The sequence below is a fragment of the Loxodonta africana genome, chromosome 5 (genome assembly GCF_030014295.1).
Source record: "Loxodonta africana isolate mLoxAfr1 chromosome 5, mLoxAfr1.hap2, whole genome shotgun sequence".
Classification (NCBI taxonomy): Eukaryota; Metazoa; Chordata; class Mammalia; order Proboscidea; family Elephantidae; genus Loxodonta; species Loxodonta africana.
Window position 1 is genome coordinate 43030561 of NC_087346.1, and position 15013 is coordinate 43045573.

At 36.1% G+C, this 15013-nt stretch overlaps 1 protein-coding gene across 12 annotated transcripts in view; it reads left to right on the forward strand.

The window, feature by feature from the left end:
• Positions 1-15013, forward strand: part of TBCK (TBC1 domain containing kinase) — a 284662-nt gene that overhangs the window by 229726 nt on the left and 39923 nt on the right. For all 12 annotated transcript variants that reach the window (XM_064285475.1, XM_064285476.1, XM_064285474.1 and 9 more), the window contains one exon: positions 4114-4289. In XM_064285475.1, coding sequence (XP_064141545.1) covers positions 4114-4289 — 176 coding nt within the window. The remainder of the gene's footprint in view (positions 1-4113; positions 4290-15013) is intronic.

The window sequence follows — 15013 nt, forward strand, 5'->3', positions numbered from 1 at the left end:
CTGGCCTAGGAGCTTCTTGGTGCAGAACCCTGGGTCCAAAGGACGTGCTCCACTCCTGGTGCTTTTTCTTGGTGGCAAGAGGGCCCTCTCCTCTCTGCTCACTTCTCTTTTGTGTCTCAAAAGAGATTGACTCAAGATGCAACCTAATCCTGTAGGTTGAGTCCTGCCTCATTAACATCATAGAGGTTAGGATTTACAGCACACAGGATAATCACATCAGATCACAAAATGGTGGATAACCACACAATACTCGGAATCATGGCTTAGTCAAGTTAACACACATTTTGGGGGACACAATTCAATCCATAACAAGGCAAGTTATCTGCTAATGACAAAGCATAAGGTACAAGGTGGTGACAGGTGAGAAAACAGGAAATGAGAATATTGTGAATATTTTTTCAGACCTTGCTGTGTTTCACACACCATTGTAATGGATTTCACACACTATTGTAAATATTGTATAAAAACCTTATTGCCTTCAAGTCGATTCTGACTCATAACAACCCTATAGGACAGAGTAGAACTGCCTGATAGGGTTTCCAAGGAACAGCTGGTGGATTCGAACTGACAACCTTTTGGTTAGCAGCCATAGCTCACCGTAGCTCTTAATCACTGCACCACCAGGGCTCCAAATACTATATATATATATATATATATATATGGAAACCCTGGTGGCATAGTGGTTAAGTCAGCAGTTCAAATCCACCAGGCTCTCCTTGGAAACTATGGGGCAGTTCTACCCTGTCCTATAGGGTCTCTATGAGTCGGAATCAACTTGACGGCACTGGGTATGTGTTTATATATATATATATATATTTTTTTTTTTTTTAATCCTTGCAATAACCCAGTAGAGTTCAGGTAACTCTTCTTTATAGTTATTTAGGAGCTTTGGTTGTTGGTCCCATTTTATAGATAAAGAAAAGTAGGCAGAGAAGTTAAATACTGATAAGTGAGGTAGCCAAGATTTGAATCCAGGTCATCTGACTCCAAGGCCTCTGGTCCTCTGTCTTTTATAGGCCGGAATCAATTCATGAAGTGTTTTATATGTATTAGTATGGATTTAGTTTTACTCTATCAACGTCTAAAAGTCATTGAAGTGCTTTTAATTATAAGAGTTACATGATGATGTTTTTACTTTGATTTTTAACTCAAGTAGCATGTCGAAGATAAAGTAGAAGGATGAAGAGGGGAAGCAGGGAAGAATGGGAATAGAGAGACAAGCAGTTTCTATAGCCCATGTAAAAGCTGATGAAGCCCTGAGAAAGGGCAGTAAATCAGGGAACAGATTCAAGAGATACTTTGGTGGAACTTTGGGATATGTTGGATGCATATGGGAAAGTAAGGAACAAAGAAGAATCTAGGATGATTTCTAGATTTCTGTCTTGGATAAGTAGGTTGATGTTAGTACCAGAATCCATGACAGAAAATATGAGAAGAGTATCCTGGCCACCACCTATGTATTCTCATAGCTAAAATATCTTTATAGTTATTTAGGAGCTTTGGTTTCTGGTTAGATATAAAATAAGTGTATATAGGCATATTCTCATTAAAAGTCTGCCATTTCAGTATCATAAAAATGTCATTCTTTCATAACTTAATGGACACAGCAAAATGCCTGTCTCGTTATCAGGTTTTGATTTTGCTTGTCTGGTTATAGGGTCGCTATGAGTCGGAGTCGACTCGACAGCACTGGGTTTGGTTTTGGGGTTTTTTTGGTTGGATTTATCACTAATACATCCAGATAGCCATTTCAGAGGGCCCACACTACCTCAAAGATTATTTTTGTTAGTAGTGCTGCTAAGTAAATTCTGACTCTAAGTTGGCAATAGAATATGAATTAAAAAAAAAAAGAGTTCTGAGACAAATTGGTTTCTGATTTTTGGACATCCTTAGCTTAAGAATGGATTGTATATCCAGACTCTTGGACAGAAATGATAAATTAATAGGAATTTCCAGAGTTGTTCTATAGAAATCCTAAATTCTTGTCCATTCTCCATAAATAAAGAAGTTCCAAGAATTTGAAAACCCAGTCACACAAGAAAAATGCCAATGTCTATGATACTAAATAAGACAGAAGTTGTACAGAGCAAGTTTTATTTTAGGCCACTAAATGCAGATTATACAATGAGTAGTAAAACAGCTTGTAAAACTATCCAATAAAAGAAAAACTAGACTTTGTATTTTTAATATTACAAGTATTTTCTTCATAACACAAATTAATATCATTTTTCCTAAACTTAATTTACTATTTGCAGAAGAAATTGCATGCACCATATTAAAGTTCTTTACTGAAACACACTCAAAAAGTTTGAAATATTGTATTTGTCACTGATTCCTCTCCATTTTTTTTCTATTCCATGTGGAAATGCTCTTTCCATTGAAAAATTCTTCATATGTGATACATTTGATTAGAACCAATGCCAAGGTTAAATCTTTCTTTAAAACAGTCAGTTCTTCATAGAGAACACTTTGGACAAATCCTCTTTTTCATCAGCCAGGGCACTCCTTTCACTAACATATAACCTCAGTTTGAAATGCCACATCCTTACAGTCTTCATTAAATGACTAAAAGCAGAACTAGGGTAATCAGAACTTCTTTTATCTTCATAAATTTACAACTTCATGTGAAGGCTGGGATAAATACCTATAGAGATTGCAATCTAATGAAAAAGGAGATGGAAGCATTGATTGTATTGCTTGCTGGTTTTAAAGCTCTTTAAATCTTTCTGAACCACTTTTAATTTCACAATGTTTAAGTAGCTTTAATTGCTAATATTAAAATATTAAAAATTCTAATGCCTATTTTTTATTATGAGCCATAACTCGCAAAGCCTAGTGATTTCCATTTCTATTTAAAAGTTAATGGACTGAGAAGAACAAGTGCTCTACCAATAAAGAATGTAGGGCAGAGTCAGGGAAACCCAAGGAATGAGAGCTGACATCAAACCATAATTGAAAAAAAAATTTTTTTTCCTGCCTAGAAATTCTAAATTAAAAGTCGACAATGGAATTGAGAAAAGGAGTAAATGAGATAATAGTTAGATTCAATTTTGAAAACTTATTAACAATATAAACAAATTTTTCTTTTGAATCCTGATATTTTTAATCAAGTGAATATTGGAAGTTCTTAAATTTTCAAATTATGTCCAATAAATTTTTAAAGAAATGTCTACTGCTCAATAGTCGAAGTCAACTGTAAGGCAACTGGTTTAGTGCTCAATAAATTTTTGTTGAATTGAGTTGTATTACATCACCTTTTATGGAGAGAGGGATCCTTCTCCCTGCTAAATAACCCAGAGAATAATTACAAATAGCTCTCAATCTAAATTAGTGTATTGATTTGATATTCTGGAGCCTGATTTTACCTCTTTCACGAAATATGATAGCAATTTGATTTACTATCTAAGAAAGCACCATGATGCTCTTTATTCATCTCTTAGAATCTAATTTCCGCTCACCCATCCATATATAACATAAAGTGTGTTGAAACCAAACCCATTGCCCTTGAGTCGATTCCGACTTGTAGCAACCCTGTTGGACAGAGTAGAACTGCCCCGTAGGGTTTCCAAGGCCGTCAATCTTCATAGAAGCAGACTGCCGCATCTTTCTCCCATGGAGTGGCTGGTGGATTCGAACCGCTGACCTTTCAGTTAGCAGCAGAGCGCTTTAACCACTGTGCCAATAGGGATCCTCTATCTAAATTATGTTATAAAAGTCCAATACATATATTACAACCAGTTTCCTTAATTAATATGTATATCGACTTACAAAGGGAGCCCTGGTGGTACAGCGGTTCAACATTCAACTGCTAACCAAAAGGTCATCAGTCCGAATCCACCAGCCACTCTTTGGAAACCCAGCGGGGCACTTCTACTCTGTCCTATAGAGTTGCTATGAGTTGGAATCAACTGCAATGGATTTTATTGAGTTACCGTGCAATTTCTCACATTTCTCAATTTGACTCCTAAAATGAGATCTGGTTTTCTTTTTTCCTTCCTTTTCTCCCATATGCTGTATTGATTGGTATCAAGAGTCTAAAGATATTCTATACTGACTATAGTTTGTCTCTCTTCAGTAATCTCAGTATTCGTGCTTTTCTGTTATGTTTTTCAGTCAAGGGAATCCATTTCGTTAAATGACCTAAAGTCAGAAGTTTCACCCCGGATTTCAGCAGAGGACCTGATTGACTTGTGTGAGCTCACAGTGACAGGCCATTTCAAAACACCCACCAAGAAAACAAAGTCTGGTAAACCAAAGCTCCTGGTGGTTGACATCCGGAGTAGTGAAGAGTATCCTTTACGCATGCTGTTTTAAAAGGACAGTACTAACTTATTTATATTGTTTCCTTTTCCATTTAAAGGATATGTGGTAAAAAATAGTGGGCATTGCTGGGATTCCTAGGAGTTTAAATAGCTGAATGACTCTCAACCTGGATGCCAGAATAGATTTTCATGAGGCTTCTTTTCATAAGATAACATTACATACCAGAGTCCTTAAAATGTTTTCTAAACAACACTGGAATATTGGGATATTATCTTGGTATTTGTATTTCATTGGTGTATATTGCTGTTCTTGAAGGCATTTGAATCTTTCCTGCTATAGATAGAAATGTTGGCAAAGATGAAGAGTAAATATATTCCTGATCTACCTCATAGCCAGATCTCAATATTGAACATTTGCTATGGAGAACACGTTAAAGTATTTTTTCACTAAGATTTTTATTGTTCAGCTGACTATACTTTCAGTGATTTTGTTTGGCATTAACGTATGAATAGTTAGAAAATAGTATCAGTTCAACCTTTCTCCTTGTTTTCATTATCTGTCAGATTCTTATAAAACATGCCTTGATTCTTTTATACTCTAGAATCTAGCTAAATGGATTTCAAACTTTTTTTTAAGAGAGCAGCCCCCTTTTTAAATAAAATTTTTCTTTAGCCAATATATAAAATCAAATGAAGAATTTTATTATGATTAATTTCTTTCATAAGTTTACATTTATAGCATCACTATCGTTGTGGCTAGTTGCTGTGTCGTGACAATCCTATGCGCATTGGAACAAAACGCTGCCGAGTCCTGTGCCATCTCCATAATTGGTTGTAGATCGGACCATTGTAATCCGTAGGGTTTTCATTGACTGATTTTCAGGTAGATTGCCAGGCCTTTCTTCCTAGTCTGTCATAGTCTGACAGCTCTGCTAATACGTGTTTAGCATCATAGCAACGTACAAGCCTCCAGTGACAGACAGGTGCTAGCTGCTTATGAGATGCATTGTCTGGGAACAAAACCCAGTTCTCCCATATGGAAGGTGAGATGAGACCTGCCACTGAACCAGCACTGCCCCCAAGTACTAACATAAAAGCTTTCAATTAGGGTTAGTAGGTTGATGGCTTTTTATATACTAATATTGCCATGTAGTAAATTTTCATGTACATATTTTTACTGTCCTTTTTGGAAATATAATTTTAAAATTCAAACCATACATTTACAGAACTCGTAAAACAATCCATGGAGTCTTAAGATGCTAAGAATACAATTTGAGATCCGACCATTTCACATGTTATATCCCCATCTGGAGAGAGTCTCAATGTCTCTGGTTGTTAGGACTTCAGGTATACTGGAAGTTCCTTAGCAGGGTGGGTGAGTGGACTCCCAAAAGAAGCAGTAATTCCAGTTGACTTGTCATGGACCTCTAGAAGTTTATCTGATCTGTTATTTCAAGGGTTTAAAATACTTTTAGGGTTTTTACCTTTTTAGTTTATGCTTCTTTTGATTGAGTTTTGATCATAGTCATTCTGTCATAAAACCATCAGAAATACTGATTTCTGTGTCCTATTTTGATTTTAAAGACTTACTAAAATAACTAAAATAGTTTATGTACACATGCCACTCCTCTGATGTTTATTTTCAGATAATTTAATTATTTGAAATTTTAAAAACACACACAAAATGAGAGTATCATTTAATCCAAGGTTTTCCAAGCCTCATAAAATCCAAAACCAAATCCATTGCCATTAAGTCGATTCCAACTCATGGTGACCCTATGGGACAGATTAGAGCTGACCCCTAGGTTTCCGAGGCTGTAATATTTATGGAATCAGACTGCCACAACTTTCTCCTATGGACGGGCTGGTAGGTTCGAACCACCAACCTTTCATTTAGCAGATGAGCACTTTAACCACTGCACCACCAGGGCCTCTTTCCAAACTTCGAAGTCTGATTTTCATTGATACTGTATTTCCTACAGGGTGAATACAAACAGAACAGCAGAAATTAAACCAGCTAGTCTGAACATTGTTCCCTGATGAGTATGGGTGAGTCACTAGAAGTAGGAGTGACTCTATGTCATCCTACAGTACTTAGTCCAGAGTTAAAGCTAGGCAGAGACCTGGCATGTTTGTTTTACTAAAATTATAGGTTAGAGGGAGTGAAGCAACATTTTTCCATATCATTTTAGTGTGAGGGTTGGTCCAAGGGAATGAAGAGAGGAAAATGAAGTCACCCCTCTTTTATACCCTTCCTAAAGGGCCTAACTTGTAAAAAATTTTAAATCCCTTTGAAATCTTGCCTTAACCAAGATATTGTTAAAGTTATGCTCTTGACGTAAGACTTTTTACTATCCTGTTGAAAACGCAAATGTACTTGGCAACAATAATATACTATGCCTTACCAGTTATTTGGAAACCCTGGTGGCATAGTGGTTAAGTGCTATGGCTGCTAACCAAGAGGTCGGCAGTTCAAATCCACCAGGCTGTCCTTGGAAACTCTATGGGGCAGTTCTACTCTGTCCTATAGGGTTGCTATGTGTCGGAATCGACTCAACAGCAGTGGGTTTGGTTTAGTTTTTTACCAATTATTTTAGAACAAGGGACGCTCAGATTTAAGTAAATCAACTTCTAATAATGCTATCATTGAGCCCTTACGTTATTCCAAGCATGCAGCTATTCCTATGATGTAGACACAGTTACTCTCTGTATTTTACTGATGACGAAGTTGGGAAATGTTAAGTAACTTCCCTCAGGCTGTAACTAGCAACTGGTAGAGCCAAGCTCATGCTCCTAAGCCTTATGCTATTTGGCAGGTCTATGGTAGTGGTATATTTGGTCTCTGCCTAGGGCTTTTAATAATAAACACTACTGAGACAAATAAATTAACATAAATTAAGGACTGAATAAGACATATTATTGATTCCTCGAATTCTATGTACTCATTCAGATGTTATACACATTCTTTCAAATCTTACAAATTCAGCTGTTAACCTTCAGTTCCCGTATGCATTGGAGACCTAACCCCAAATACCACCTGAACAAATCTACCTGTGGTTGTCTTTCCTTTTTTTTTTGTATCTTAACACACACCTACAGAATCAAGAAAAGTAAACTATTTTAAATTCTGGAAAGCAACTTTGAAGACATGTTAGAAAGTTCCTTTCCTATTGTAATAGCTTAGTTTATGTGACTTAAGTCATTCAAAATTCTGTTTTTTCCCCCCTTTTTTCCCTGGAACTACTAAAATGGTGATATTTTAAAACTTAAATGAAAACCTATTAAAAATCTCTCTCTTCAATTTATTATCCTCATAATATTTTTAAGTAATCATCTTTTCGAGTAACTCTTTATTCTTACTAAGGTAAATCTCTGTAATTAAACTCTAGGATTTATTGGACTTTGCCAATCTCTTTGCTCAGAAATGACTAAACAATACTAATGCATTCTTGAAATAATTTATTTCTCCCTTGCAACAAAATTTAGTCCTATGCAGTAGGGGAAATAAGAAACTCTGTATCACTTTCTCTTTCTCCAAAAAATTTAAGTTCTTATTGAAACATTGCTTATAATATTTTCCAATTCATTTGTAATGTCCCTGTATCTTTTTTATCTTCTATTTTGCTTTTTATAGGTCACTTAATTGGGACAACTTTGGTTGACATAGCTCTTGTATCTCCCTACAAGTGAAAATTTTATTTTCCTAAATTATGCTTTCAGGAGCTTAAATGTCTAAGATTAGGCTTCGTTCCATCTTTTTTACCTCTCTCTGTAGATAACTTAATGGTCGTTTATAAAAGGGAAGGAGAGTGTCTTACCTATAGGAAAGTAAACTGTTGTCTACTGACAATTTAAGGAACAGCCTTATGATCTCCCAGAACCCTCCCATGTCTGATGCCTGAAATTCTGCTGTTAAAGTTTCAGACCATTAGACTGAAACATGATGTTTATATTCCCAGTTGACATATAAATACCCCACAAGGTTTAATGTTTGACTTCACTGTCAGTTATTGTGATTATAGTGAGAGAAAGTACACTAGAGGACCAGTGCTCTGAGGGAACTACCTCAACCTCTGGTGGAGATAAAGCAGAAATGCACCGAACAGGAAAGTTAAGCTGGAGGGCATGAACTTTATGCTAACTTCACAATAAAAACATAATCACAGAACTTTACAATAAGAAGGAGCCCTAGAGATGATCTAGTCTAACCCCTTAGTATTAGAGCTAAAGACTCAAGGACACTACATAGCATGTTCAAGTTTTTGTTGAAATCATGTCTTAATTTTGTTTGTTTTTAATAAGAAACAAGAAATATTACTCAGAGTAAAAGTTCAAGTCAGAGATGTTTGTTCTTCAATATACTGCAGACATTTCGTAGCAAATAATAATTCCAGTGATTAAGAGGCAATCGATAATATTTCTCATGTGGTGGCATAAATTTCATATGTAATGTTAATAGCTTCAAAGGTAATATACTAGCTAAACTGTTGTTTTCTTCATTATTTCTAAATATTTAGGATTTTTAATTTCCTGGAGTTTATATTGAGTGGTCTTAGCCATGTAAATTCATTCCAACTTATGTTATCTGTAGACACAAATACTTTGAAGAAATATTATTCTCATTTGCGTGAAGTAACAGCCTTTTGCTTTTTTAAACATCACATGTTAAAGGACAGACAACCTCGGACATAAATTTTTTAATTTTTAAATTTGAAAACACATAAACTCTCATTTTTATTATTTTGCCATGTTTTTCATCTTCAGTGAATACTAGTATTGTCCTTGTCTCTGTGTCATGAGGAATTAGTTTCCTAGACCTTCTTCAAAGTAATATAGAGATACTTGTAGTCAGAGCAGGATAAATAATGATAAACAGGCTTATTAAGATTTTGTCATCCCATTCAGGCCTAGGGGCATACCACCTGAAATAAAATTTCTACCATATCTGAATGAACCTTGTATAATGTGCTAGTACATGGCAGTCACTACTGAGGAATTTCTCCACTGTCTGGATTGGTCTTAGTTGCAAGAGATACATTAGCTGTTGAAGAGCTCCTATTTGCTCTGAGACCCAGCTCCTAGGGTGCCATACAGGCTTATTCAATCAGCAAGTCATTCAACCTGCTGGAGGATCTGCTTTGCCAGGCAATGAGGATACAGAGTTAAAGTCATGGTCTTGTGGCTGAGACATATATGTTAAATAGATAATTACAATACAGTGTGAAATGATCTATGTCTGAGGCATACCCAGAATGCCATGGGAATATAAAGAATGGACACCTAAACGAGGTGATGCCTGAGGTAGATTTTGAAAGACAAGTTGGATTTAGACCGGCAAAGAAGAAAGGAGAGGGAGGACGTTTCAAACTGAAGAAAACACTTCATGGAGCACAGAGAGGTGTGAAAGGGAAACACATTCAGGGAATTATAAGTGTTCTGGGTTAGCATGGCTAGAATACATGAGAGGTGAGAAATAAGACTAAAATAGGCAAAGGCAGCTTCATGGAGAATGTTGCATAACATGTTGAGAAGGTTGGGATTTACTACAAAGGCAGTGGGAAAGCCTTAAAGAATTTTAATCAGGTAAGTGGCGTGCTCAGATTTGCATGTTCGAGAGATTACTTTGATGCAGTGTGGAGGGTGGTTGGGGGTGATGGTGGCAGGCAAGACTGGAGGGATGGAATTACCCAGATATTTGATACACATAAACATTCCTTCTTATAAGCAGTTTTGAAGAGCGATGTCTCTATCTTTTCTCTAAAATAAACTAGTTCTACTGAGCCACTTGGGTCAGTACCTTTGCTAGAGATAATCCAGAGAAATTACTTTTTCTGCTGCTTCTTCCCCTTTTCTTAAAGTGTGTGCTGGCAAAGGGGAACTCTATATCATGATGCTTACAAGCATTGGTAGATAGATATGTAAGCTGTCTTTTAGACACTGTATTAAGCATTGTAAGAGATTCAGATATAAAAAAAAGTGTAAAATCTCAATGGAGGCATAAGACCTGTACATTATTATGTTTTATACATGAAAAAATTGCTGTCATGAGAGATATACAGATAATGTGGGAAGGGAAGGTTTCATGGAGGAAACCCCTAAAGAATGCATAATACTTGAACACTCAGAAATATGGAGGAAAAAACTCTTTAGGCAGAAAACTACAGGAGTTGGACACCTAAGAACATATCCTAGAGACCATGTGTGGTTGTTACGCTGGAATTGAAATAGATCGTCTTCATGAGAGCTGAACTAAGAAACTTGGGCTTCATCCTTCAGGCAGCCAGGGAAAGTTTTCAGCAGGGCTGTGATAGTCAGATCATTGTTTTAAATTTTTTAATCTGACAATATTGTAATTAAAATGCATTTCCAAGGAAAGAGAACAGACTTGGAGAAAAAAGAAAGCTAAGATCAAGATAGGTAGTGTCGGAAATGGGGAAGTGTTAATGGGAATGGAGGTAGGAGGATGAGATTTATTAGAACACTAAAATGTAGTATGTTGTAACTGATGAGATATCAAAAATGAGGTATTAGACTAGATGATTTGGAGAATGGTGATATCAGCCCAAGAAAGCAGCAGATATGGCAAGGAAATGATGATATATAAAAATACGATTTTTTTATCAGTTAATGCTATTCAGTTACATTATATATGAGGAAACTATGGGCTTAGTTCCATATTTCCTTTTGGTTATTGACATACTAAAGGTATATCCTTTAGTTTGAGCTCAAAGATATACAACATTAATTATAATTAATATAGCAAACAAACAAGTCAACATAAAAGTATATATACCTTAATAAGCATTCTGGTGAAATACTGGTATGCTTTGTCTTTAGAGGTATGAAGTGTCATACCTAGCAAAGATACTGTACTCTTTTAGGACTTACAAAAATGTGAGATTATTTCTATGCTGAATTTTGAACAAATGTTTAAAAGGAATTTTGAAATAAATCTTTTTTTGTAAAGTCAAGAATATTTTTTGAAATGTGATTATTTGCCCATCTATCTCATTTGTAAAACTGCGGGTTGTTTTTTTTTTTTTTTTGTAATCTGTTTGAGTACAAAGTGAAATATATGTACTTGTAGTATTGCAATGTAGTTGACTTATTTATGAGTACAGGGAAGTTTTCCTATCTTAGAAACCTAGAAGATAATACATACCACTCTACCTGTTAGCTGTTTTGATAATCCAACTCTTTTGTTAAAAGAACCTTACAATACTTTTTCTGAACTGTTTCTACTCTGGACCATCAGATTTTGATTAATGTGAAACTTTATTTTTTCTATAAGCCCTCATTTGGTGCTTTTTGTTAATGTCTGCCTTATGGAGTGTTGAACCAGGAAGGGTTACAACTTACTGCAAAACTGGATAAGATGTATAGCAGAAGATCACCAGGTGCCAAAGAAAAATCTTATGGTAACTGGAGTATATCACGGAGCACAGTCAGAATAGTCAACAGCTCTAATCATATACCTGGCCAAGTGACTGCAGCAATAACTAGGTACTTTTATGCTTTTATGTTACATTATTCCATAGTAGAGATTCCATTGTAATTACTGCCAACATCTTTGATTATGTGTTTGATCTTATAATTCCTTCAAGTATATTGTCAAAAATCCTAATATTGAAAATGTCTTAAAAGCACTGGAAGGTTAAAAATTAGTGCTTATGGGTGCCATTGCCACTTTTATCAATACCAAAGTGAAATTTTTGGTGGGCATTGTTAGAATTACACTATCAGGATGTATATATGATTGGGGCAGAGTTACAACATAAATACTTTGGCCTCTGATGCCTGAATAGTCTGTAAACTAGGTATTTTGAAGCTGTCTCTTTTTTAATTCCTGGTTTTTAAGATAGCATAGTGTCTGGCAATTCAGCACTATACTTAGTATAGAACCTCTTCTAGTGTAGATCATGTTTACCCCATAATTGTGTTTATGCTGACAAGCAATGACTTTTTTAAATGCAAAAGGTGAATATAGAGAATTCAGATGTTTTGATTCAGAAGTCAGAATACAGGGAAAGCAATGAAACTACAGTCATAATCCTAAAATATGTATGGTTACATGTTCATCTGCAACAGTACTGTAGTATACAGAGCCTGTATATACCTGTCCTTCACTGCCGTACAATGAAGTAAAACGGAAGTCCTCAGGGCATGAAAAAAGTGCTTATCTCATCTCATGCTCTTTCATTTTGCCCTCTTTGCCAGATTTGGCCAAGGGTTGATCACAGTTGACTTCGATCACTCAGGGTCACCGTATGTCAGAAAATTGTCTTCTATTTCACTCTTCAGTTATCATTCTGTCTCAGTCATACAAAATATACTGAAATGTGTACTTTGCTCATTTTTCAAATACTTAATATTTTATTATGATTATGAAAGACTCAAAAAGTGAAACAAGTATTCAACTACCTACCTCTTCTGTATAATGTGACAGCCTCTCAGATTTTTAGAGATTACCTAAACAAGTTCTACTTCATTTTATGATGGCTGAATCACATGAGAGTTTGTATTGTAAGCAGTTAAATAATGACCAAGGAAACAAGATCCTTAACTGAAACTGTCTGTGTTGTCTAACCTATTTAAACAACAGTTTACAGTAGTACATTACAAACGGACTGTTAGGCCAACCTCGTTCTGCCTTTACCGGGCCAGCAGTGCATGCAGCTAAGGAGAGAAGATTCGGAAGTTTGACCACCCTGCCCGCAAGCATTCATTTGTACCCAATCTTGCAGAGGCTAGAAGTTTTATGGCAATAGCGTTCTTGGAAGAACGTTCTTGGATGAGTGTTTTTGGATGTTTTCCAGGATTTTTTGGTTGAATAAGAATAGAGGAAATATAGTATCAAAATTGCCAAAAATAGGTTTGAAATGGTTTTGTACTGGGGTAGAACTTTGCTCTTCCCAAAAAGATTCTGCCACCAAAATATTTTGTCAAGCATTTTAACATTTAAACTGGAATTTTTTTTAATATCAATCTACAAAGCACAACCACCAGAAATTCTAAGATGATGATAAGTTTACGACATACTTCTAGTGACTAAAAGGCAGTTTAAAATTTTCTTTAAAAGCACGTAGTAAATAGGCGATACTAAACCCATAAAATCATCCAGATACTTAACTATGATTTTAGATGAAGGCATTGGATATTTGGATAGAGATGGGTACTTTTTTGAAACCAAAAATTCACATTATTTAACTTGTAAAGTAAACAATTTTACTTCTAAAGTCGGCACTTCTAATTTCCTAATCATATGTGGTTGGACATATTGTACTCAGCAGGCACTAAAATGTGGCTTTATAGTGTAACACAGTCTAAGGATTATCTTTAAGTTTTTTATTTCTGATTTTCAAATGAAAGAATCTGATTGGCTCAGCGTGCATCAGCTATTCATCTTTACTTCCCCCTTCACCACTCTCCAGTCAGCCAGGGTTGTAGCAGGGCTGTGTGATGCCAATATGACAGCCTAGGTGCCCCCCTTCATCAGGGGCCGTGATTAGAGGCCCTTCCAAAGCAGAAAGTGGGGTCTCGGTAGGCAACCCAAACATGTCTGCTATAGCATATGATGATTAAGATAGATTCATATTGCTGTTGATACTGCAAAGCACTAACCCATTGCCATCAAGTCGATTCCAACTCATAGTGACCCTATAGGACAGAGTAGAACTGTCCAATGGAGTTTCCAAGGAGCACCTGGTGGATTTAAACTGCCAGTGTTTTGGTTAGCAGCTATAGCACTTAACCACTATGCCACCAGGGTTTCCACAAAAGCACTAGAAAGAAAAAACGATAACAGTTGATAAGGGCTGTTTGGTGAACACGGAAACTCTCTCTGGCAACTGATTCAGACCTGACAGCTGTAGATACATTTGCTAAGAATATTTGGGTTGTTATGTTCCTAGTTTGTGGTACCAAAAATTTTCATCTTGCTTTGATGAAAATAAAAGTACTATCAGAGTAATTATGTGCTGAGGGCAGAGTCATTATTGTTCACAAAAATTGCCGCTGAGAATATTGAGTAACTGTGAATGTTTGAGAAACTAGTGCCAATGAGACCCAAAGGTGATCTCCCCACAATGATAACTTCTGTACCCATTCTAGAAGACGCTATAACTATACACTGTCCACTAGAATGCTAACGTTGATATTATCTTCTTTCATTTTTCAGAAGTTTTTTATAGACACTGACTAGAAAATTTTAAATGTAAAATATGTGCTCATTCTCCACCATAAGTCTTTAGAGTAGAACCCTCAAAGTTCTTCTTTTGCCATTAATGACAGAGTATAAGAGAGACAGTCGGGCAGACAGAGAGAGAGAAGTAGGACTCTAAAAGAAGGTGAGCTTACAAACTCTGGGGCAACTGAAAAACTACCAAGCCACTAATTATAATTTTCCCCCTTACGTAGTTGGTGACTGATGAGTTTTTAGGAAAGAGTATTAGTTGCATGTGCCATAACCTTTTTTTTTTTAATAATTTTTTTATTGTGCTTTAAGTGAAAGTTTACAAATCAAGTCAGTCTGTCACATATAAGCTTATATACATATATAAGCTCTCCCCCAGACTCAGCCCGCTCCCTCCTTCCAGTCTCTCCTTTCATGACGGTTTTGCCAGTTTCTAACCCTCTCTACCCTCCTATCTCCCCTCCAGACAGGAGATGCCATCACAGTCTCAAATGTCTACCTGATACAAGTAGTTCACTCTTCATCAGCATCTCTCTCCAACCCACTGTCCAGTCCCTTC